The 23,647-nt window shown below is 56.0% G+C and overlaps 10 protein-coding genes across 10 annotated transcripts; 6 read left to right on the plus strand and 4 right to left on the minus strand.

Moving 5' to 3' along the window:
- Positions 1-2: 2 nt before the first annotated feature.
- C8Q71DRAFT_751548 (DnaJ-domain-containing protein) lies at positions 3-1,476 on the plus strand. Its single transcript, XM_047923323.1, has 6 exons — positions 3-372; positions 435-511; positions 595-656; positions 770-978; positions 1,036-1,139; positions 1,197-1,476. The coding sequence occupies exons 1-6, from the start codon at positions 212-214 to the stop codon at positions 1,283-1,285; spliced, it is 702 nt and encodes a 233-aa protein (XP_047780411.1). The 5' UTR covers positions 3-211; the 3' UTR covers positions 1,286-1,476.
- On the minus strand, positions 1,477-3,634 carry C8Q71DRAFT_751554 (uncharacterized protein). Its single transcript, XM_047923324.1, has 3 exons — positions 3,435-3,634; positions 2,938-3,384; positions 1,477-2,779 (listed from the first exon to the last, which is right to left on the minus strand). Exons 1-3 carry the CDS (start codon positions 3,498-3,500, stop codon positions 1,583-1,585), a joined length of 1,710 nt encoding a protein of 569 aa, XP_047780412.1. The 5' UTR covers positions 3,501-3,634; the 3' UTR covers positions 1,477-1,582.
- Positions 3,635-4,379: 745 nt separating this feature from the next.
- On the plus strand, positions 4,380-5,949 carry C8Q71DRAFT_533231 (uncharacterized protein). Its single transcript, XM_047919176.1, has 4 exons — positions 4,380-5,184; positions 5,247-5,404; positions 5,472-5,496; positions 5,555-5,949. The coding sequence occupies exons 1-4, from the start codon at positions 4,519-4,521 to the stop codon at positions 5,840-5,842; spliced, it is 1,137 nt and encodes a 378-aa protein (XP_047780413.1). The 5' UTR covers positions 4,380-4,518; the 3' UTR covers positions 5,843-5,949.
- A 572-nt stretch (positions 5,950-6,521) lies between these two features.
- C8Q71DRAFT_533186 (uncharacterized protein) lies at positions 6,522-7,250 on the minus strand. Its single transcript, XM_047919175.1, has 2 exons — positions 7,202-7,250; positions 6,522-7,150 (listed from the first exon to the last, which is right to left on the minus strand). The coding sequence occupies exon 2, from the start codon at positions 7,095-7,097 to the stop codon at positions 6,573-6,575; it is 525 nt and encodes a 174-aa protein (XP_047780414.1). The 5' UTR covers positions 7,098-7,150; positions 7,202-7,250; the 3' UTR covers positions 6,522-6,572.
- Positions 7,251-7,765: 515 nt separating this feature from the next.
- Positions 7,766-10,653, minus strand: C8Q71DRAFT_896589 (alpha amylase; the record flags this gene model as incomplete). The annotated part of the gene is made up of 18 exons (XM_047928747.1): positions 7,766-8,249; positions 8,304-8,346; positions 8,400-8,615; positions 8,667-8,728; positions 8,779-8,805; positions 8,911-9,057; positions 9,106-9,148; positions 9,197-9,264; positions 9,323-9,391; positions 9,439-9,501; positions 9,555-9,679; positions 9,746-9,782; positions 9,831-9,869; positions 9,932-10,027; positions 10,084-10,212; positions 10,260-10,289; positions 10,348-10,482; positions 10,537-10,653. 18 exons carry the CDS (start codon positions 10,651-10,653, stop codon positions 8,118-8,120), a joined length of 1,578 nt encoding a protein of 525 aa, XP_047780415.1. The 3' UTR covers positions 7,766-8,117.
- A 619-nt stretch (positions 10,654-11,272) lies between these two features.
- Positions 11,273-11,619, plus strand: C8Q71DRAFT_751571 (uncharacterized protein; the record flags this gene model as incomplete). Its single annotated transcript, XM_047923325.1, has 2 exons — positions 11,273-11,281; positions 11,395-11,619. 2 exons carry the CDS (start codon positions 11,273-11,275, stop codon positions 11,617-11,619), a joined length of 234 nt encoding a protein of 77 aa, XP_047780416.1.
- Positions 11,620-12,724: 1,105 nt separating this feature from the next.
- C8Q71DRAFT_533280 (uncharacterized protein) lies at positions 12,725-14,004 on the plus strand. The gene is made up of 5 exons (XM_047919177.1): positions 12,725-12,876; positions 12,946-12,988; positions 13,055-13,212; positions 13,269-13,568; positions 13,648-14,004. Exons 1-5 carry the CDS (start codon positions 12,805-12,807, stop codon positions 13,798-13,800), a joined length of 726 nt encoding a protein of 241 aa, XP_047780417.1. The 5' UTR covers positions 12,725-12,804; the 3' UTR covers positions 13,801-14,004.
- A 702-nt stretch (positions 14,005-14,706) lies between these two features.
- Positions 14,707-15,956, plus strand: C8Q71DRAFT_856449 (uncharacterized protein; the record flags this gene model as incomplete). Its single annotated transcript, XM_047927301.1, has 4 exons — positions 14,707-15,282; positions 15,337-15,500; positions 15,570-15,594; positions 15,648-15,956. The coding sequence occupies 4 exons, from the start codon at positions 14,707-14,709 to the stop codon at positions 15,954-15,956; spliced, it is 1,074 nt and encodes a 357-aa protein (XP_047780418.1).
- Positions 15,957-16,454: 498 nt separating this feature from the next.
- Positions 16,455-17,473, plus strand: C8Q71DRAFT_906301 (uncharacterized protein; the record flags this gene model as incomplete). Its single annotated transcript, XM_047928918.1, has 3 exons — positions 16,455-16,682; positions 16,743-16,822; positions 16,879-17,473. The coding sequence occupies exons 1-3, from the start codon at positions 16,506-16,508 to the stop codon at positions 17,471-17,473; spliced, it is 852 nt and encodes a 283-aa protein (XP_047780419.1). The 5' UTR covers positions 16,455-16,505.
- Positions 17,474-20,321: 2,848 nt separating this feature from the next.
- On the minus strand, positions 20,322-22,709 carry C8Q71DRAFT_704768 (uncharacterized protein; the record flags this gene model as incomplete). Its single annotated transcript, XM_047920408.1, has 11 exons — positions 20,322-20,596; positions 20,653-20,797; positions 20,851-21,055; positions 21,105-21,211; positions 21,266-21,356; positions 21,417-21,597; positions 21,652-21,705; positions 21,762-21,879; positions 21,941-22,313; positions 22,364-22,516; positions 22,564-22,709. The coding sequence occupies 11 exons, from the start codon at positions 22,707-22,709 to the stop codon at positions 20,322-20,324; spliced, it is 1,848 nt and encodes a 615-aa protein (XP_047780420.1).
- Between the last annotated feature and the right edge of the window lie 938 nt (positions 22,710-23,647).

Raw genomic sequence — 23,647 nt, forward strand, 5'->3', positions numbered from 1 at the left:
CGCTCGGCGCTCGCGCTCGTGTGCCCGTCGCGCTTCCCCTCCGGCGCTCTCTGCACGCTGCCGACTCTCTCCCGACGGTCAGCGCGGGACAGCCCGGCCCATCTTCTCCGTCGCATTCACTCCGAATTCACTCCCACAGGCCTGTCCTCGGCGAGAATAGCCTGGTACATCAATCTCGATTCACCGGGGCTCGAGAACGGGACAACAGAACATGTCTGCAGAAGCCTCCTCCTCCAGGAGTGCGCGCGCGAAGCATCCCGCTTCAGCGCCCCCAGCGGGCATAGATGACGTCGAGAAGCTCCTCAGCAGAGAGGCAACCGCCTTCCAGCGCGAGATAGAAGTCGAGCGCATACTCAAAGCATTCAAGCTGAAGTGCGTCTTTGTCCACTACTTCCTCCAGCAGACACTTGTCTTCTGACACTATCCCCGAATAGCCCGTACGAGATATTAGACTTGCAGCAGGATGCCTCAGCAGACGACATCAAGAAGAAGTACCGGCAGCTCTCGCTCTGTGAGCCTCCCCCTCCCGGCCCAGCCGTCTTCGTCGTCTTGAATGTCCATTGATCGACATTGCGTACGTTGTTTGATACATAGTTATCCATCCTGACAAGAATCCCCACGCTCGTGCACCAGATGCCTTCGAACTGCTCAAACAGGTCCGTCTCTACTGTTCTTGTATGTCGATGCAGCGTACTCACCTTGACTTTACCCAAACATGCCCATCATGGCTGATGTAACGTCTACGTCTCGACCTTGTCATGTCGTACAGGCCGAGTCTCAGCTCTCCGAAAAACCAAAGCGTGAAGAGATAGATGCGGTCATTAACCAGGCTCGCATCGTTCTGCTCAAAGGCATGCAGCTCCCCACCACAACACCGGATAACGACCCTAAGCTGAAGGGGTTGAATCCTCCCTGGCAAGAACAATTTTTGGCGAAAGCCAAGGAGCTATTGATTGAGGAAGAGGTCCGGCGGAGGAAGTGCGTCTCGCTCATGTTTCCCCCGCGGACGTCCACTAACACGCTTGTAACCGTCAGGGCGATAAAGATGAACCTGGCGAATGAGGGTCTCGAGGCGAAGAAAAAGGAAGACGAGGTCACCGCCAGAAAGCGCAAGGCAGAGGAGGACGCACAGTGGGAAGGTGCGTTCCGCCATTCTGGTTGCATCCATTCACCCCCTCACCGTCTGCCTCCGACAGAAACACGCGAGCAACGTGTAGGTAGCTGGCGGTCATTCGCGCAGGGCAAGTCGAAGAAAAAGAAGCAGAAGGTCGCCATCCTCGGGTGAGCTTCTCGCATGACTTAGATACGTCTGCTTGCGTGCCACCGGATCCCGGAACGCTGTACAAGGGACTCTACCTATCTCGACCGAGTTGTATCTCATTCCATCGTTCTCCGCATGTAGTATCTGCACATACTGTATTATTATAATCTGTTAAATAGAACGCTCGGTTATACACCTGCCGATTCATACACAACTACCGACTATGCAAGCAGAAAGAAGGGTATCTATCAGTACGTCTCGTAGCACACTCGCGCATTCGTGGCAACCTGACGTTCCCACTTTGTCAACATATACGACGCTCTAGTCGGACAGCTCGATGATGTCTCCCGGATCCTGGCTACGAGGGGGCCTCACGCGCCTCCTGACATGTCTCGTCGGTACCGGTACGTTTTCCTTGTCGTCAGTGTCCGAGTCATCGATCGTGATCACATCCGACGCTATTATTCCCAGACCTGCGCTCCTCTGAGTCCCCGGGCGACTGCTCTCCGCTCTCCCTCGCGCCAAGCTCGACCCCCTAATGGTCGTGCTCTCAGAGCCAGACCGAGGATTGGCAGACGGCCCAGCAACGCCCGATGTCGACGCGACAGCCGTTCTCAGCGTAGAAGCGGTCGCTACCACCGTCCTCCCGCTTGAGCCTGTCTGAGCCAGTGAACCTGAGGTCGAGGCGGTCGCACGACCACCGGCGCCCTGCGACTGCGACTGCAGCGCCAGTTCCTCCCTTTCCACGCGATCCGCCAGCTCCAGGATCGCCTCGTCGTTGAAGTAGTCCTCGTCGCCCATGTCAAAGTCCGAGCTCGACCCGTTCACCGCGGGCGCGGGAGGCTCGCGCGCACGGGCCCCAGCCACCTGCCACTCCATGCTCTCATCCTCGTCGCTGTCCGGCACGAAGATCGGGGGTCGGCCGTTCGGCGAGAGGAGGCGTTCGCGTGCGAGCGCCGCGGAGGGGTTGGACGCGCCGGGTCCGGCATTATGGAAGTAGTGTGAGCGGACGTTGGCCGCCGCCGCCGCACGGGCGGGTGGTTCTGGTGATGGAGTGCGGTTTGCACGGCTAGGGACCTTGCGCCGCCGCGGCTGCCCTGCATCGTCGTCGTGGTTCGAGCCGGACGGTCCTGCGGCCGGAGAGGCGGGTGGCTCTGAGAGGTCGCGGAGTGGGGAACGCATCTGAGTCGAACGTGTGTCGGGTGCTGCCTGGCGTTCTGGGTTGCGCGGCGGAGCTTGTGCGGGTGCCTGCGGCGCTACAGCTTCAGGCTGAGGCTGAGGCTGAGGCTCTGGGTTGTCGAGTGCTGGATCGTGAGGCAGGCTACAGTATATGCGTACCGTCAAATCAGTCGATGAGGATGTATCGTGAGGGACGTACCGCATCCTCTCTCGCAAAGCACGGGCGAAGTTCCGGTCTTGGAAGGCCTCGAGGTCGGCGACATGGTGGCCCTTCATGACCACGCACTTGGGCTCGAGAAAGGCGATGCCTCTTCGGACGGGCACGTTTTTGAGGATCATCTACTGAGCACGGGTCACATTGTGGACAAAGCAACAACCAAGAAAGGGAACAGCGCAGACTGGCACATCGATGTGAGAAGCGATGTATGGTAACAAGCATAGGAGCATGTATCGCGCAGGTACCCAACGCGGAACCGACGAAGGAGGCTATTGCTCACCTTGAACCCGAGCCTGCTCTCCCCGAGGTTGAACTCTGGCAAGCGACGGTATTCCACAGCCGGCAAGGTGACCGAGCCGTCCGTGAGCTCGAAGCGGAGCATTGAGCGTGGATAGGATGGGATGGGCCCGTCATCTTCATCGTCCTCCGCCCTCGCAAGACCGGCCATATCAGCGCGCTCGAGCCTTGCTTGTCGAACGTTCATCAACGAAAACGCGCTCTGCCCGATTTCCATTATGCTGAGAACCTGCACGAGGACCGGGCCGCGGATGATTGTTTCTTTGACCTCGGATGAGAGGTGAGACAGGCCTGTTCCTGCGACCACGGAATCCCTGAGATCGGACTCTAGCAATTGTGTTTCGACGTTGTGGATGATTTGGTCCATTTGTGTCGCTGGGTCGAAGTTGTATTCATCTCTGACCCAAGCATAACACTCATTTAGCCAGTCCTATCGGTTCACCGTGAGTCAAATGTACGAGCGATTCCAAGAATGCCTACCTGGTCTACCCTAGGACGGGGATAAGCACGTTGCAGCCACTGAGTTACCTGGACGGGAGGAGCCATCACAACAGGTTGTCTGTGATCGCTACGATCGTGTCATGCAGAGCTTGCCTCGCGATTGTGGTGTTACTGAGCTATGGGGTACGCGTTCTATGGGCTGTCGTCTGGACCCGAAGTCAGTGGCGGTCGAAGGCAAGGACTCGGACACGCGTCTGTGGCGAGAGATCTACGCGAAACACCGGGCGCGTACGCGTCCCACGTGAGCTGTCACGGTACTACTACATACTTAGCTTTGCAAGTCCTCCGAGTCTCAGCGTTCCAAACTTTCATCTCGCACAAACGATACAACAGGATGGTCTGTGCAAACTCATGGCGCCTTGACATTCGACAATCATACGCGATGGACTGCAAGTACTCCGAGGTTGCTTAGTCGAGAGTGGCCATGCGCGAGGGGAGGCTGACATTCCAGCTATTTTCAGAACGTTGGACAGTAGCAAACGCGAGCGACATACGATGACTAAGCACCCCGCCCTTCGAGATGTTGGAGAAAGTGGCACTCACGCCATCGCACCGCTCTTCCTCCCCACTGCACAACCTGCGCACGACGACGTGGCCCTTACAAAATGGCATAAACTATGTATGGTTCGACCTGCGCGACGCGATCCCGTGCGCTCTAGACGCAAGTCAATATAATTCCCAAACGCGTCTATGGCTCCTTAATCTTATGACCTTGCTTGCGGCGGGTGTCGGGACGTGTCTGCGGTTTCCGAGGCAGCGAGCCGTGATGCAAGCTCAATTGTGAGAACACTGTATGGGCTATACATAGGGCTCTGGTAGGCTATCTACTCCCGCGAGAACCGTGATCGCGACGCACCTCATTGTACAGCGCAGAGTTACTGGGGCAAGTGAGCATACTGAGAGGTGTGGAGGAGCGACGCGATGGGGTGAGCACCGCTTTCTCCAACTTCGCGAAGAGCGGGGTGCTTGGTCATCGTATGTCGCGCGCGTTTGCGACTGTCCAACGTTCTGAAAATAGCTGTCACTGGACATGCACCCAGCCGCAAAACTATGACTACGGCAGATGGTCTCTGTACGCATCTCACCTACTACCTCAACCATGGACGGCCTCCGTGCGACTATCCGTCCGCTAGTCTCGCGCTGCCATCTCCGACCCTTTCCCTGCCCAGCCATACTATCGTCGAACAAATGTCTCCAGGTTCTTCGACCTCTGTCTTACATTCTTCTCATAGGGACGGTTGCCGGTCTCTACATCTCGTGCGTGACGGAGGATGTCCTGCGTCAAAACATCGCCACGGCCCGCACCATGCACTCTTCCGACGCTGTTGACTCCGCTCTACGGTGGTTGTCGCTCGTCATGTTCCTCATCGCACACATCATTATGCAGTCGCCGCTAAACACCACCGACAGGCCTGGCATACGGAGCCAGACCTTGAAGGTCGCTGCAAACGTCCTCGGAACCCTCTGTCTCAGCTTCGCCATCCACTTCTGCATCTTCCTGGTCTTCAGATTCAACCCCGCCGAGCTAACAAGGGTCCAGGAGCTGAATGACGCCGTTACCATGGTCTACAGCGCTCTGATACTACGAGGCGGGTGGTTGGTGCTTTCGCACTGGTACGCATTCATCAGAGGAGACTTGCCAAAAGCCGAAGTAGAAGAACCTAAGCTTGACTGGCGGAAGGTACTTTTAAAACTCGATCAAGAGCAAAGAGCTCGTCGTCTGCTTGACGTGAGTACAACCTAATGGACAGACTTCAGGCGTGTAGCTCACTAGGTGCGGGGCGCCGTTAGGGTATCCTGGTCGTCCTGAAACAGCGAGAAGTCCCTCCCGAGGACGACTGCGCAATCTGTCATGGCAGACTTCTGCACATACACAACGGAACCGACGGAGAAGAGCGTCACCCTATTGTACGACTCCCCGGATGTCGTCATGTTTACTGCAAGCCTGAGTGAGTCCAAGTTCCACGTATGCACTCAGGCGTGTTTGACATTTCTCTGTGTCCTTGCTGCTAACAGTGTCATTAATTGGGTCCTCTCTGGGGTACGTCGGATCGCATTGTGATGCTCAAGCGGCGAGTGACTTAATGCCACTGCTGTAGCATAGAACGTGCCCACTTTGCTGCCAACGCTTCACTCGAGCAGCCAAGATGCCCCGTATTCGTCTCAGCCCTGATGAACCTGAAGGACGAGTCGAAGCCCAGCGTCTCCATCGAGAATACCTGCAAGACGAACGGAATCAAGAAATGGCGGGAATCATGGTTGAGTTCGATCGTCGTATCAAGGCGATGGTGTTCTGCCTGTCACTCGTCTTCGTTCTCTACGACATCTTCACTCTGGACCGATTCTGGTTGCCCCTCGCCGCACTCAGGGGTTTCCTTGTGTTCTGAGGAGGTCCGCAGCACCGTCTAGTTGGTGATTGTTCGGAGTTGACGCAGGTCGGGGGCGTTTGGGTGACGGCGGAGCGCGATACAATCAAGGCGGACGCTATTCCTGCTGCATTCCTGCACCACTGTGCTCACATATCCGATCGCCACGACAGTCTGGAATGCTCTCGTTGACAGTATCTCGCATCCCGCAGAGTGGTCGCATGAACATCAACGATGCGCGGAGTCGTCGTACGAGCTCCCTTCGATCGTGAGTACCTATGCTCCAGTGAAGTCGAAGCATGATCTCCAACTCGTTGTCTACAGGGCGATTGCATTGCATCAAGATAAAGCAAAGATGCCGGAGCCCTCGGAATCGCCAAACTCTCGCCTGCCTGTGGACACGTCGCTGGATGGGCATCGTTCTCCCAGTCGACAGTATTCCGTCCTGTCGCATGCTCCATCCGCGATTCTCTGTTCACCACCTGGAAAGAATCCAACCGGGCACATGCCGGGGGACTTTCACTGGCGTTGCATCTTGTATGTCTCCCAGACTACTTGGCTTGGGTTTGTGGTTCGTTTTGCATGTCGTAACCCCGTCTCCATCAATGCATACATCTCATGCCAACAACGTCGTTTGGATCCATCGCTAGGCATTCTCCAAGGCTTCATGGTGTTGTACAAATCAACGGGAATATACAAGATGGCTGTCCGTCACGACAATGATAACAATGTCCCTACAAGTTTCAACAGCCTATCGCTGTTGACGCAGCACAAGCCTGCGTAGACGCGATTTGAGGCTCCCAGTCGACCATCGCCATAAATACGACACAAAGAGTACGGTCATGATAAACATGAGCGTCCTATCATGTACAATTCTGTCCAGGAACCCCAGTACATATTGAACGCCAGCGGGAGGCTCGGGGTCCGTCATCTGACAGTGACATTCGAGATCGTCTGCGACCAAGGCCGTTTCCGTTGGCTCGGGAAGAGTTGGGAGAGCACTAGTCTCCCTTAGGCAGACCACAGATACGACCTCTTTGGAGGGGAGGAGGGCGGTCGTATGGAGAGCACGGCTGCGAGACTCTGAATTCAAACCTTCGCCCGAGAGAGCGCGGTACAAAAATACCACACACCTCTCGGCTATCTCGAATAGCCTGCGTACGTCGCGTTGAAGGGCTGGGATGTGGCGACTGGTCTTGAAGATTATGATTCGCGGGGGATCGATGACCGCCCCGAAACACAGGATGACGAGGAGAACAAGGGGCGTGAGGAGCATCTCCGTCGATGTAGACTGTGCGGGACGTCTTCGAACGGTTCTGGATTGTTGATCTGTTAGTCAAGTAAGAATCGGTCGGCACGCACTGTCGAGGCTTATTTTACCTGAATATGAGGTGTCGGTGTCGACCGAACCAGCGGGACTCGACGGGCAGAGCGTACTTCTCAGGGCGTTACAGACCGAGGTGTCGCTGGCGGGAAGGACCAGCGGGAGACTCCTCTGGAGAAGAATGCCCGCCGAGCGAAGTTGAACTTCATGACGACAGGCCGGAGATGCGATCGAGGCAAAAACCTGTCATCCCCAGCGGGCGAGTACCACAGCTGTGACATGCATCATGGCGAGACACCTGCATCTACTTTAGGCAGTGAAGGGCCCGTTCCCCACGTCACCCGAGTTTTCTGTACTAGTGGTCTACTAGTCTCCGTTGCTGACCCATGTTGGGCATCGCCACTAGTAGGCTGTTCAGTCACAGTTTGCACTTGCCTCTAAAAGTCGACCGCGGCACGAAGGGCTAGCCTCATCTCCTCGTCATGGAGTGGTGGTCACAGGCTCCAGGAACTCGACGCGTCTCCGCGCATACTTTGTGTGTCTCCAAGTCTGTGCTTCCGTGTGCGCACTGCGCCGAGAGCGTCAGTATCCACTGCGCAGGGGATTCGCTGGGCGATCCAGAGATGCGACAGCACAAGGGTCCTCGTCCTGCAACCCTCTCTGAGCTTCTACAGTCTGCAGCAAGAAAATAGGGCGTCCTTATCTTGCTTCCGACGTGACGTTTGAACAGTAGTGCTCGCCGCCGTACATCTTCAAGTCGTTATGTGCATGTCTGCAAAGCACGCACTTCCAATCATCTTCATTGCCATATACATCCATCAATGCACGTCGGTCCTGAATCAGTGATGGTCACTAGATGAGTTATTGATAGAGTCCTGAGATACCATCCATTCGGAGTGATGAGATGTGAGTAAAAGAAAAGAGGAGGCTTAGGCTGAGATCTTGTAGGGACCGATGCTACACCAGGCTTCCCTAGGATGTAGGGTCGCGCTTGACCCATACCTGCACTTGTCCGGGCGAGCAGGTGAACGTGCCCCATCCATCTCCAGAGACATCGACGCTACCAGTGCCGAACAGCGGGCCGAACGTACTCGGTCCAACGTTCTGCGCAAGTCATCATCACCGGGATACGCTTCACAACACGAGAATAGCACATACCGCTCCAACGTTCATACGTACGCTGTGCATAGCGTCTTGAGCACTGCATGAACCCATAAGTATCATATTGGTAAGGCAGGAAAGACACAACCGTACCCATGACCGGGATTAGCATTGCTGACGAGCACTGCGCATCCGCCATGCTGACCGTCGCCCGTACGCACGAGACCGATGCAGTTCCGCGAATCGAAATAGTCCGTGCGGTCGCCGTAGGCATACTTCTTCCGCGCCTCCATCAGAAGCTGCAGGCCACTGGCCACGCGGGGGTCATAGCATTCCTCGTTGGGATAGAGGTCTCCGTAGAATACGCATCTATTGGACTGTATCAGAAATCGTTCTGTGAACGAGGTGATATCTACTCACGGATGGCCCTCACCGCGGAGGAGGATGAGAGCGTAGGCCTGGAGCTTGAAGTTGGGACCGACCTAGAAGGCTTCGGTGAGCCCTTCGCCACGAAGTACTTGAGCAGACATACCCAACTCTCGAGGCTTTGTCCGATTTGCTAGAAGGAGCAGCTCAGAAGACGCGCTAATGGAACGTTCTACACTTACGGTGCTGAACAATACCTCAATCAACCACTTGAGTCGCATACGTAGTGAAAAATCACGTACTCGTGGTTGTCCACAAACGTGATAGCGTCTCCGGGTCTAAAATTCACAACTGTGTTGCTGAATATGGTCCTCAGGTCAAAACGGGGACCAGCCTTCGAGGCCCGGTAGAAACTGTCATGCAGCGGAACATCGAAGAATGTCACCTGAGACGATGTCGTGAGTTGAGTGATGAACCACGAGATATAACCTACCAGGCCTTGGAACGCATAGATGTAGGGTTTGATGAGCTTCACGCTTCGACTGGTATGAGCATTACTTCGAGTGATAGAAACACACCCTTACTTCGTCGACCAGTACTCCGCCACCGCGAACAGGTCGCCCCTGCCTGTCACTTGCCGCATGTGCTTGAGCTGCATTCAAGACATCCATTATAGCTAACAAGAGCGGGATGTGACACAAGCGACGTACGAAGTCAAGCAGGAAGTAACGATCCATATGCTTGATAGCGTCTAAACGGAAGCCGGCTCCGCCTGTTGTCTACATCTCGTGAGCGAGAGAGCACATTGCGAGCAGTGTTCCGTTACCTTGAGTACCCATTCCCCCCAGGCGAAGAGATCCTGGCGGACATCGGGGTGTCGATGGTCAATCTGCTCAGCTATCAGATAAGTATTGCTTTGTCACGAGAGACTGGCATACGAACGTCGGCTCCAAGCAGGTAGTCGTAGTTCCCGAGTTCGCTATCGACGAACTTCGACCAGCCCTTGTGCGAGCCCCCGACGATACGATAGATACCCTTCATCTGTTTCTTGTGATCCCAGTCCAGGCCTGTAGTTTATTCGATACACTGACATCAATGCGACAGTCAGGTCACGATGTATGTCTATGACATACCAGTGAAGTGCTCTTGCGTCCATCGAAACGTGCTGTACTACGAGACCGTTCAGCGCATAGTTAGTAAGCAAATGAACGGTATTACTTGACCGTTCCTCCCCGGAAAGTCGAACAGTGTCCAACCCTGATACCTGATTCAGTCCGAAGCTACTGCCGATAGGGCGGTGCGTGCCGGCAGCTACACACCTCGATCTCTCTCGGGGGCGTCAAGTCTCTAAGACGATTCTGAGGATCTACAGGGACCGCTTGGAAGGTCTCGGTCCTGTCTGCGCCAATCTTGTGCTATCAGGGAAAACAGTATAAGCACTTGCGTAGATGTCTTCACCAGATTCACGTACATTCATGACAGCATCTATGAGGACGTCAATGCCGTGAGCTTTCGCCACCTCGATGGCATGCACAAGCTCTTCTGCCGTTCCCCATCTAGTGGCGACGGTGCCCTTCTGGTCGAATTCACCTAAGTCCCACTGGAACACTTAGTATCTGTTCGGTATGCGACAACGTGACCGCATACCAGATCATAGGCATCGTAGCCTTGCCCAGTCTACCCGAGATCGTATTGAGTTACATGAGTAAGCACGCGAGAGGCCTTGCTAAGTCACCTCTTTCATTGCTTTGTTCGGCGGCGGAAGCCAGACTTGCGTGACGCCCAGCTCAGCGAGCCGCGGCACTTCCGACTCGAAGTGCTGCCACCAGCTCATGCTGGGGTGCTTGCTGTCCCATGTAAAGAATTGAATCTGGACCAACGCCGTCAAATTATAACTCAATCAGTGAGTACATACGACCCGTACCATCAAGCCATTGTCTGCGCCAGCTCCTGGGCTTAAACGCATCCCCTCTAGCGCGGGACGAGGGTACCCTCGGAGACGCGTGAGCACCCAGTCTATAAGCCATCCCCGCTGGCCCATCTTGAGTGGTATTCTAGTGATATAGGCTGGCTAAAAAGGAGCGGATGGTAGGTGTAAGATCCAAGCTGTGCGCTGACTGGCGCAGCTGTAGGCGCGGACAGCACGGAAGACGCGTTTCGGGCACGGTGACCGTGGAGCCGTCGGCGACGCGACGCGTCTTGTCACATGACCATCATTCCCACGATCCGTGCATAAAATAAACCTGCAGCGCGCTCGGAGCCTTCACCGTTTACGACCACCACTGCAGGCCCTCGCTTTCCGTCGGTATTCTGCTGACTACAGAGCGCGGGTTCATTGCTCTCTATGTTGTGGTGGTTCCGATTGAAAATGCCTGTCTAATCGCTCTGATGGTACTCTCCCATGCCATACGGAGTTTCATAATCCGGCGACATCATTGTCCACCTGTGTAGTTTTGGGTACCGGTGTATGTACTCTACGACTGATGAAGGTATCGTTGATGCTAGTGCTATGGCTGTGTGTTTGAGTCATTGATCATCCTTTACGCTCTGTCAGATGAATATTTCTGTCTCGCAAAGGTGGCCAGAGTGCATGTGGCGGGATGTCCGACCACATCGCGAACCATGGTGCAGTACATAGGTGTGACTACAAATTTGCTGGTATGTCCACGGTACGCTTCAAGCCTTTGTCTCCTGCAACTCGAGTCTCTGAGAAGCCTCTTGTCGGCCGAGTACTCCGAGTCCCGAGTGCAGGCTAAGCTGCATTCCCACAGTAATGACATAGCGCAGTGGTTGGGTTGTCTCGGGTGTCGTCGTGTTATGTGGCGGCGCGCATGCTACATTTGACCCGACCTACCACGCCCTGTGGGCGTGCTCAATTCTCGCCGCCCGTTCGTTCGCTCGTCGGCCACCTGCTCCATTTAGCAACTGTCATAGATCCGGATCAAGCGCGTCCGATCCAGCCGAACCCAGCCGACATTCGGCTAGAGCGGGTCGCCCTACAGTTTGAAGTTCGAACGTAGACGGCATACCAGCTGCAATAGATGTACGTCGACTACGACACCGAGCTCCTTTAGAGGCCTCAGGCGATAGATAAATAATCAGTCACCGCCGTAGACAGGGTGCACGACGAAGCCCAATGGCCATCATGGTCACGTGCATGAGTGTGGCAGGTCCCTACGTGTTCTTCAATTTCCTATGTGTTAACTAGCCACGATCCTAGTCTCAAACCAAGACCCTCCACACGGCGGGTTTGCGTCGAACCTACCACGATCCGGCAATTTCTTGGTGCTCCAAGCCCTTTTTGAGCATGTACATTAGTACTCAAGGGTTAGTGTATAAGCACTGGACAGCCGCAGTGCACCATCTGCTGGATGGTGCCAGCTCACTGTTCGGGTTCGGGATGACAAAACCGTGACCAGTCTGAACGATAACAATATAATAATTCCGAGTTGTAACTTGTTGCAGACAAGTACGTCGTTACGTTGGAGGAGGGACGCTGCCTGGACGCTGCTCACGCAGGAGCAACGCAGGAGTCCGGCGGGCCGCGAGAACCTGTTTGATGGATCTGATCGGAACTTGAAACAGCCGACGAGCGAACGAACGGGCGGCGAGAATTGAGCACGCCCACAGGGCGTGGTAGGTCGGATCTCGCTGCTTTTCCAGTTCCCGCGCGCCCGGGCTTATCGGCTGTAGGGCATGACCGATGACACGAAACTGTCTATGGAAGTGTGCACCTACGCTTCGATCCAGGCCGTTGACATGGCCTGGAGTGTCCTACGCGATTGCCTCCGTCTGTCGCTGAACGTTGAACGTTTGAACCCTTGCTACTCAGGGTATCGCAGTGACCACGGCTATAGTACGCAAGTCGAAGTTGTCGGCATGCGAGCACGAATTCTCAGCCCATCACCCGTGCGTTGCGTTTCATGTATTGGCAAGAAGACGGGCGATTCCGGATACCGCAGATGTGACTCCGCGGCGAAGGAAACACATTATTGCCGGTCGGCGTCGACTGTAAACCGCTCGCACCAGTGATGCCAGCCCGTGCTCCAGCAGTACAAGAGGTGGGCTTGTGCACACTGAAGGTTGAGCTGGGCTGGTCCTTCTCCTATTATCCTGTGTTGTCTATCTTTCTCGTAGCTTTCTCTCTAATTTCCCTTGGTCGCCTGCTCCACTTACCGTTCACGACGTTGCGATGCGCATCCTCCTTTTCTCATTCCTCGCTTCATGCCTCGCAGTTTGGGCCGCACCAGACATGCAAAGCTCTGTAAGCGTGCCATGCGTCCATTGCGTGAACAAATACGGGTTCAGGGCTCATTGATGCTTCTATGTGTAGCCTTCTGAAGTCTTCGTTCGCAGCCTTCGGAGACGTGCATCAGGTACGTTCAGTCCGTTCCCACTCTGGCCAGTTAGTCACAAGCTCAGCACGACCAATGTATCTGCAGGCGAACACGTACTGACACTGGAAGGGGAGAAGTTGAAAGTACGGCTGAACGACCGACAAGGCGTGCACGGCTCCGTATACAAGGTTGTCGGTGGCGACTATAAGGGTGCCTATGCGAAGACATGGATTACCGACCAAGAGGCCGAGGCCACGGGTGCTGTACGAATCCTCCATCCTCTCTCAAGGCCTCACTCACCATCCACCATTTTTTGCAGGCGGGGGAGCTTCTGAAGAGCGGAACGGACAGATATGGCCAGAAGTGGATCGTCGTGAAGGCGTCGCCAGGCATGCAGCTCGACCAGACGTCGGCCTTCCGGCGTGTGCGGCACGACCCGCAGCAATGCTGGGCATTGCTGAATCACGCCATCGACATCGCTGCGAGAAAGATCCTGGATACGTATACGCGGACTCACTGGCTTCACCAGGACCCGACGGTGGCGAACGTATTGTTCGATGACCATGTCTCCCAAGCGTACCTCATAGATTGGGGATGTGCGTCGAAGCCGCCATCCGTGGTGAGTACCTAATCGTATCGGAGTATGGCGTTTCTCTGAAGGGTTGTCTCCTTGCGTGCACATGAAGCACCCTGATCAGGTCAGGGCTTATATTGCGTACGCGATCTCGCACTCCGGTTTATGCGGCGCGCCGCCTGCGATGGTGCACATGCCTGTCATGGTGATGAACTTGTACCACTGCCCCGCACCACCTGCAGGATTTTGGTTGATTCATCACCCTCCGCAGTGGTGAGAAGAGCTCGCGTAGGACGGGCGAGGAGATTTTTGGTAGCACATCCAATAAATGATACCAGTCAAATTCTGACTGTGCGTTTTCATTTGTATGACATTGTACGTGCCGCGTGCACTTGCTCAGTGCTCAAGTACAGTATTCGAGGAGTAGGATGTCCGGAGCGACGAAGAGCGTAGGAAGATGTACTAAGTAGACGGAGGCGCCCACGCCACCGCAGGCCAGCCACAAGCGCGACATCACGTGGCCGCGTATGAGCAGTGCGCGGCACTCAGGAGTGTAGACACGGGCCGTCCGTGTAGGTGCGACTCCACATCCCACACCCGCCACAAATCATTAGCTCGAAGTTCCTCGTAATGTTCCGTCAACTCGTGCTATTGGAGACTGTCTATGGTTACTGACCAAGTTGCTCCGAGTCGTCTAGGGGCTCCGATCGCACTTAATGGCTGTGCTGATACCGTATAAGTACATCTTCCCGCGCAGTAATCCAAGTTCGACTTCAAGAGAGGACAGGCGATTTACGTAGCACGGATGACTTGGGACCGGTGGCATTTCGTTTCAAACTACTTTTGATTTCACTGCGGGCTGCATTCACTGGTGCTACACGAACGCTGTCACCACCGTGCACGACACAGCCTCAGCGACTCTCGAGTCCCTGTCCCAATGGACTGCAAATTGCGGGGATCAATATGTATCCAGAGGCAGTCTCACCGCGAGTCCGGGGTTGTGGATCTCGTAGCTCGAATTACAACTGAGGCTGACATCGGGTGACACAGCCAGCGGAAGACTCACCGACACGATGCCAGCCTCCCATGGTCGAGGATATAAAGGGTGAGTTCCGCTTCCAATTCGCCGGTCAACCTGCGCTGCTTCATCACTACGAGTACTAGCCACCCCTCAATATCCAACATGCTCCTGCTTGGCGTCTTAGCAGCGCTCTGGCGCTGCATGTCTCGCAGAGTATTCTACGAGATCCTCTTCGTCTGCCTGCTCTCACGCATCTACGCCATGAGTGTCGCCATGGGCCTAGGACTCTTTGATGCTCGTCGCGTCTGTTCAGACCCGCAGTACAAGCCCCCGATCAGCAATATGTTCGCCCCCGAACTGCACGGAGGCCGTGGTCTCATGTGGATGCTTCTTGCTTGGCAAGTCCCCATCATCCTCATATTCTACTCCTGGGAATACCGGCAACAAGACGGCGACGAAGACCTCACGCTCGATAACCTTGAGGAAAACTGGAAACGAGTGTTAGGCCTTATCTATCGCTATGCCATCACTGGGAGTGTCGTGGCTGTTCTCCTTCATGGCGTGTACATCCTCGGCGACATCAACAACACATACATCGTATATGCGCCAATCCTCACCGTCATCTTCACCGACGCATTCGTTTGGCCCCTCGTGACGTGGATCAAGACTGGCCGAGGCATTCCACGACCGCCAGAGCCAGAGCCAGCACCTGTCCCAATAATTCCTTGGAGAATAATAGTGAGCTTCGGGGTCGCTTGTAACGTACGCTTTTGCTGATCTTGACACAACAAGGGAACGTACGATGATCTCCTTGAGGCCTTCCCAATTCTGAGACAACACGATGTCCCGCTTGAGGACCAATGCGCAATTTGCTGCGAGACCTTCCAAGACGTTTGCGACGATCGCGGCATCATCATTAAGATTCCCGGATGCGAGCACGTATTCTGCCAGACATGGTGAGTGTGCAGACTGTTGCATCAGTGCCATGCGGTCGGCGCCAGAGCACTGACTACATTGTCGAGTAGCATCAGCGGATGGCTGCATCAAGGTGTGAGTACGGTCATGTCCTATCGAACTCGCGGAGACTGACATGACGGTATCAGGGTCATACTTGCCCCTTGTGTCGCTACGACTTCGTTCGCGATGCCGAGGGCCTCTTGGATTACCCGTCGCGCATCGGCACTGTTAACACCGACGTCACCTTCAACCTTTCGTTGACACGCATGTTCTGGGCAGTACTAGGGCTCTGTCGCAAGCTGCTCATGGTTTTCGTCAACGACCGCATCAATACGACCTTCGGTCTCGCCATGGCAGTCTTCCACATACTCCTTGCAGCACCCTTCCGCCTATTGATAGCGCTCATCCGTGCGCTTTTGGAGCTATGCGAGTCTCTCAAGTTCGTGCAACACTGATCCAGTGCTTGCTCGCGGACGCGTACGTCAAGGAGCTCCTGGAGGTCACTCGGTTTCAGGCTTGTCGGCTGGACGAAATGGAACGGCAACTCAGACTGTTGCAGAACTCCGAGCGGACTGGCGACCACCTCACCAGCGTGACAAGTGAAGAGAGAACTCAGAGCCTAAGAGCACCGACCTTAGGGCGCCGAGACCAGGTTCAAACCAGGTTTTGTAATAATTCACGAGGGGGCCGGCGCGGAAGCGCAACTTTCACTGTCGTGTAATGATACGGAGACCCGCAGGGGACGCTTTCACCCCCTATGCAGATATTTTGACTACGAGACGTATGAGGACGTATGCCACCGAGGAGGAACAAGAGGTCACCGGTCATAGCTAGGCTCTAACTTACTACCAACGACTCAATGGAGGCACTGCCTGTGATTGGCCCATGGCTACGTGATTACATAATCCGCACTAGCAGTCAGTAGACCGTAGACGAAGCGGACCACACTCAACCCTCCAAACCCCTACTGTACCATAGCGTTATTCTGCACTGCACAGACTATCATGTCGCCTTCTACACAGCCAGTCCGGAATGTAAAGGTCAAGGTTCCTCGACATAACTCCCAGCGTATTGGCCCAGCAGTGACGGCACAAGTCGAGGTCTTTGCCCGTGAAACCAAAACACGCGTCGACGTCCGACAAACCGCGTATGAGCCAAGCAGCGCGCTGGCGCAGGCCATCGTGAGTATGGCAGTGAGATTGTCCAAGTAGCGAGGTGTATTGAGCGAGTCTGTGTCGCAGGAAAGCGCGTCCGAATGGAACTCGCTACTCCTCACCGCTCGTGCGGAGCGAGGGCCACAATGGGACATAGGCACACAGCAGTACGTCGCAACATTTCTATGTACCGAGGGCCAGTCCGTGATGATAGCCTGTGAAGATTTCTCGTTGAGGAATACTCCGAACTCTACTACGACCCCAGTCCTTTGCTCGAGTACCAGAGAGAAGGCAAACCGTCCGGGGACGGCGATGGCGCCATTGCCTCAACTAGCCGGGGCGCATCGAATGACCGGCAGATCTTAGACATGCCTGGCACGCCAAAGGTGCAATCGTCGCGCGCGCAGAACTCCTCCATCACCCCCCAGCATATACCCCAGCAGTTCTTCGCGAACCAAGGCACGCCCGGCATGGCCTCGCCTCGGCATCCGTTCTCCCCGTCAGCGCAGGGCATGGGTGGTCAGGGCATGGGCGCGCCTGGTATGGGGATGGGCAACATGGGAGGGATGGGGATGGGAGCCGTGCCTCCGGGGCAGTTCTACGGCAACAACACGGACTCGCCTATGCGCATGAATAACGCCGGGATGGCCCAGGCGATGGGCGGTATGGGGATGAACATGCAGGGCATGAACATGAGCATGGGTATGCACGGTGGGCCAGACATGGGTATGGGTATGGGGATGAACTCTCCTGACCCACGCCGACGGATGACGCGGACTATGAGTGGGGAAGACGGATTTGGTGGCATGCACGGCTAGGGGTGATTGCGGTGGACGTTGAAGTCCCATCATGTCTTGCTACTAGGCTATGACCCGTACGGTGAGGCTCGCACTATTTATATATGTCGAGTGCGCAATCCTGATATACGTAGGGCAGGCCGTGCGCAGACGATTCTCCGTGATATGTATGATGTCCGTTTCGCAACGGTTGCCCAGGAATGGGCCCGTGCATGCCTCTCGATGCGAACGGCAGTGATTGCTTCGCGCATAGCTCGGCGTCAGACGGAGGGCATCCTGTGAGGAGTTCGACAACAATTAGGCAAAGCTGTATTGAGTTGTGATTGTATAACCTCCATGTAGATTAAGTGCACGTAGTAGAACAAGCAGATGAGAGATGGTATACAGTGGTACATGATAGCGTAAGATCCGGTGAGGCTACAAAACAAGCTTGCGCTACAAGAAGTGAGATCCGTGGGTCGTCAGCGGGCCCGCCGCGATGCCTATATCCTGCAACAGTGTTCTTCGTGAGATTCGTGAGCCGTCGTCGGTGCTCTATGACTGCGTCCAGCCTCCGCCCTCGTCGCCCCAGTTGTTCGACTCGCCCCAACCACCGTCGCCCGCAGGAGTAGCCGGTGCCGTCTCATCCTTCTCCTCGTCGTCGTCGCCGCCACCACCCTTGCCCTTCTTGCCCTTCTTCTTTTTCGCAGCCTTTTTAGCATTCTTGCCGAGCGGCGCAGCGGGTTCTGGCTCGGGAGGTGCAGCTGCCGATGCAGTCCGGGAGACAGCGTCGGGAGTGGGTGCAGCGGTCGGGGCAGCAGTCGACGCAGCAGTGGTCGCAGGCTCTTCCTCATCTTTCGCGTTGCCTTTCTTTCCTTTCTTCTTCTTGCCTTTCGTCTTGATGGTGGGGGCCCACTCGTCTTCCTCCACCGGCTCCTCCGGTTTGGGGTTGTCCTCTTCAGCTTTCTTCGCTTCCTCCTCAGCCTTCTTCGCGGCCTCAGCCTCCTCGTCGGCTTTCTTCGCGGCTTCGGCGTCCGCTGCCGCTTTCTCCTCGTCGGCTTTCTTAGCTGCCTCTTCTTCCTCAGCTTTATTCAGTGCAACCTCCGCCTCCGCCTCCTCTGCCTGCTTCTTCGCTGTCTCCTCTTCCTCCACCTTCTTCCGCGCAGCCTCCTCTTCCGCGGCCTGCCTGCGTACAGCCTCTTCCTCTTCTGCCTTGAGCCTCGCAGCTTCTCCCTCTGCCTTCCGAACGGCTTCCTCCTCTTCCGCCTTCTTCTTAGCCTCCTCCTCAGCCCTCTGTGCAACAGCGGCAGCCTCAGTAGCCAGTCTGGCGGCCTCCTCCTGCTGCCTCTTCTCTTCCTGCTCTCGCTCTGCTTGCTCCTGCGCGGGGTCAGAACCGCCATTGCCCCAGAGACCCGTGCCAAAGCTGCCGAACATGCCAGAGGTTCCACCACCGAGGCTTCCGAAGCTAGACGACGGCTTCGTCGGCTTCGCAGCACCCCAACTGTTGCCACTGAGGAAGCTAGAGAAGCCACCTGTTTTCGGATGGCCAGGAGAGCCCATGAGATCAGAGAATCCCGCGGACTCGGGCTCCTTCGCAGCGTTCGTCTCGTTCTCAGGGAACCAGCCAGGGAACGGCGACGATGCCCCGGTCTTCGAGGCGCTCTTCTCGGTTGCAGCCACCGACGCTGTGCCGTCGGGCATGGTCGGCGGCATATCCCATGTGGGTGGTGGCGGGACGACGGTGTCGTCGTGCGCAGGGGGGCAGAGAGAGGAGACGGCGTCGACAAGGGTATTGACGGGGACGGGCTCTTCGGGCAAGGGCTCTGGGTCTGCCTTCGGTGTCGGCACCTTCGACGTTGACCGAGGCGTCGGGGCCTTCGACGCTTTCGGAGTGGTGGCCTTTGGCGTGGGTGCCTTCGAGGCTTCCTTGGGCGTAGGTGCTTTGGAGACCTCTTTCGGCGTGGGTGCTTTCGAGGCTGCTTTCGGTGTCGGCGCGGCAGACAGCTCTTTGGGCGTCGGGGCCTTTGAGACCTCCTTGGGTGTCGGAGCCTTCGACGTCTCCTTCGGCGTGGGAGCCTTTGATACCTCCTTCGGGGTCGGTGCCTTCGATACCTCCTTGGGCGTTGGCAGCTTGGACTCCCTGGGCGTCGCAGCTCTCGAGGGTTCCTTGGGCGTCGGTGGTGCGGTGGGCTCCTTGGGGACAGAAGACGCTGCAGCCTCCCTGAGGCTGGGAATCCGGGAGACCTCCTTGGGCGTCGGGGGTACCGTAGCTTCCCGCGGCGTAGCAGCCTTCGAAAGCTCCTTCGGGGTCGTCGGCTTCGACACGACTTCCCAAGGCGTAGCAGCCTTCGAGGCGTCTCGAGGTGTGATCGGGCTGAGCTCCTCCCTCATCGGTGTCGCAGCCAAGGTAGACCTCGACGACTCCACTCTCGATACCGCCGGAGATTGATACTTCGAAGCGCTGCCCCAGACCGCGGAAAGCGTGTCCGCCAGCTTGCCACTCCTGCCAGAGTCCGCCGAACGTCCGGACACGTTCACAGATCGGTCGAGAGCCTCCGGGCGCGGCGTCTCTGGGATGATCTCCCGCTGCTTGCCCTTGTCGAAAGAGGTGCGCGTCTCTGATCGGAGCGCGCTGCGCGTAGTGGATGAACGAGAGAGCTCTGGTCGGGGTGTCTCCACGCTGGGCGAGCGAGGCGCGTAGCTGACTCGCGATGAGGGAGCAGCTTGTGACGGTTCCCTCGATGGCACCCGGGACGGTTGACGCGACCTGTCTGACTGAGTGGAGAGGATCGTAACATTGTCCTCAGGGGATTCGTCAGGCTCATCCTCTTCTGCACGGTGACCGCTCTCGCTGTACACAATAGAAGCAGGGCCGCTAAACAAATGATTGTCAGGCAATATCTCCGCTAGCGAAGTTTTTATACGTACTATCTGGTCCTCCCCTATAAATACACATAATGGTCAGCTGAGTCAATACCGACGAGACCCGCCCACTTACGTTGTCCAGCCACTTGATGCGCGCCCTAAACTCGGTCAAACCGAAGTGGATCTCTATGTTGAACACGATCGTCCAGTAGGTCTTGCCGTTCTTGCCCTGCTTCGATTGTGCACTTCCCGCCAGTGGAGACAGGTCTGCGCGGACGTAGCAAAGGGTCGAGAAGTTCTCTGTGTGCTCAATGAGAATGCGATTCATGACATAGACAATGAGTATGAGTACGCACCAGCGTCCCGGAGAATCCACTTTGGGATAGAGCCTCCACCTCTGTAACACCAAATCTCGACTTCGAACACGGATAGCGTCGACAGGTTTGTGACCTCTGTGCAGTACTTCCGGCTGAAAACGGTTGACTCCTTGACGCGCACTCCCTGTCACGATGCATCAGCATAATTGAAGCACATGTAATGACCGCTGCACGCACTCTGTTTAGGATGCAGTCGAATGCGTCCGGCAATAGCTTGGGGCCTGAGGGTAGCTCGAACAAACGGTGCTTCCTCGCCACATGCTCCCCGTCTTTCGGGTCGAACTCTCGCAGATACTCGACACCATACATAAACTTTGACATGCGCGCCGAAACGTGGTGGTCGCAGTAGAAGCCTATAGCACCGTCAGCTACCGCCTTTGACCTATACCATCGTTAGCACCTAGTGACTTCAGGCCAGAGGCTCGACTTACGTCTGACTGTCTGGCCGGCTGACAGTGATATGATAAGGAGCCAGGCGTTCTTGCAACTGACTGAAGAGCCAAGGACTTGCAGCAAAGCCCCCAACGAGCCATACAGACTGAGCAAGAAGTGATCAGTGAACGGTATACATGACAGGCTGCGAATGCACTACCTTGACAGCTCCACCTGACGCGTCGATCTGCGCCTTGATTGACTGGATAGCAGCCTCTATTGACGGCTCGAACAGCGCGGCTACCTCATCGCTAGTGGACGTTCAGCAACATGAGTTGGCTCCCTCCTCAATACGTCGAGTAGATGCTCACCCAGTCAGCTTCAACTGCCCGCCTCGAATGCCAACGGTCTGATCCTTGTCGAGCGGGGAGCCAAATGGTACGAACTGCAGTTCCTTGCGATCTCGAAACAGCCGTTTGGTAGTTTCGTCGAAGCGCTTGGTGATGTGATCGAGGGAGTCCGGTGTACCGTACTTCGAATTCTTGAGCTTCTCTGTGGGGATGAGAAAGGTGAGCCTTGATCCGCGCGCGCGACAGACGCACATACCCTCGAAGAAGGCTCGTGCCCGCCTGCTCACGAAGACAGAGCCGGCGAAGACACCTAGAGAGAGAAGTTTGGTCAACAGCTATACGTACAACAAGTAATGACGCGCATACAATCTGGAGGGGCGATTTCCTCAATGACGAGAGGTGATGCCCCCCGAATAGCATACGAGCTGATATCTAGGGTGCCACCACCGGCATCTGCAACGATGAAACCATGCCCTGAAGGGTTCTGTAACAACGTAACTCAGGATGACATATGACAAGGAAAGTGGCACCCCTACCTGCAGGACGTCCGCAGCGAGACCATTCAGCACGCACGCGTGCAGACTGGCCTCTCCCTCCGTCACAAAGCGTATCCGCGCCTTTGCCTCATCTGTATCGGGTATCAAGCCACCATACACGGCAGCACGACGCATCTTCGTCTGTTGCGCGCCCTCCCAGCCATTCGGGTGACTGAGTACGAATTCGATGTTCTGCTCGACTGCCTGCCATAGTGCAGGGCCATTCGCGTGCGTGTCGACGATGAATGACCGCGTGCAGCGGAAGAGATAAGCCAGGAAGTCCGCAAAGACGTCGACTGCTGTCTTTCCCGGAGGAAGCGGCGCGAACCGCATGCCGTTCATTTTGAGTTTCATGTTCTTGGGTCGCAGCCGTAGCTTGAAGCTTGTGCAAAGTTCAATGACGTACTGTAGCAGCCACGGTAGAGGACTCACAGCTCGGCCTTGATCCATCCTTCATCTTCTGCTTGTGCAATAGTCGACGCACTCTCTGCTTCTGCGCCTGTAGCCATCATTCGTCCATGGCTATCGTAGTACATGATTGTGGGTACTTTGGAGTTCCCTGCGACATGTTCCTGCCCCGGAAATCTGCGAGAGCGTAAATAATGCTCTATCGGGCTCTGCGGAGCACATACCGCGTAACTCCATGGATCTTGGGCACCTCGCCCGGTTCAAGGATTGCGTAGGAAACGCCGCTGAACGTTGTCCCAACATCGAGCGCCAAGACAAGACTCCGCGATTGCCCAGTGTAGGGCTTGCGGGTGCCCGAGGTGGGCTTCATGACAGGATAGTGTAAAGGATAATGTACGGAAGGTCGTTACTTTCACGGTGAAGAGTAGATGGGAGATAATGGCGGGTACGACGCGTCAGGTTCGCGCCGTCCGAGATATAAGGAGAGCTCGGAGCTCGAGGGCTGAGAGAAGAAAAAATGGCGAGGACAACCACGAGGCATGATAATATGGGTTCGCTCTTCTGGACGAAAGCGGCCATCGCGGGGCTAAAGCAGCTTATGTAAGCTACACGCGTCCGCAACGCGGTTGTGGCGAGGCGGCCCACCGCCCACGCGAGACGCGTTCGCAGCGCGTCCACCATGTCATCCCGAGGACACCATCGCGGCGAAGATGATCTCTCCGCGAACAACGGTAATCCGCGTCCCATTTAGTATCATGGCGCAGCAGCGCAGGTCGTACTACTGCGCAGCTGGTGGCGTACTAGGTGTCTCCTTCGATTGCCAGCTCGACCCGGGTCCGCAGGTGCGCTCTCTACCAGCTCCTGAACAGACTGCACGTCCTGGGCCTGGGTTTGGTGACGCTAAAACCGGATCTCCAGCGTAGCACCCGCCTGGGCCCAGAGTCCTTCTCGAAATCACCTTGATAGCCCTGCCCTCCGAGTTTCCGACTCTTCCTTTCATTGAGGGGAAACACCTGGTCACTTATTGGACTACCACTCGGTGGCTGTGGTTAACGCTGTCATACGTTTCAGGTCTGCACGACTCCGAAGACGCCTAGCCTCGTACCTCTCATACTGACGTACAACTCAAGTTACACGTTCCCGCCACCGGCGGTCTACACGCCTTGCTGCACAGCCGTGGGCATTTGTGCCACAGATGACGCAGGATGGTTCCCTCACACATCTTCTCGCAGAGACGTTCATTTCCGCCACATCGCAGATACGCGGTTGGACAGTCGGACGCGTCGGTTACCGTGCAGTGCTCATGCA

This window comes from Rhodofomes roseus (assembly GCF_022264815.1).
Source record: "Rhodofomes roseus strain CIRM-BRFM 1785 chromosome Unknown C8Q71scaffold_7, whole genome shotgun sequence".
NCBI lineage: Eukaryota > Fungi > Basidiomycota > Agaricomycetes > Polyporales > Fomitopsidaceae > Rhodofomes > Rhodofomes roseus.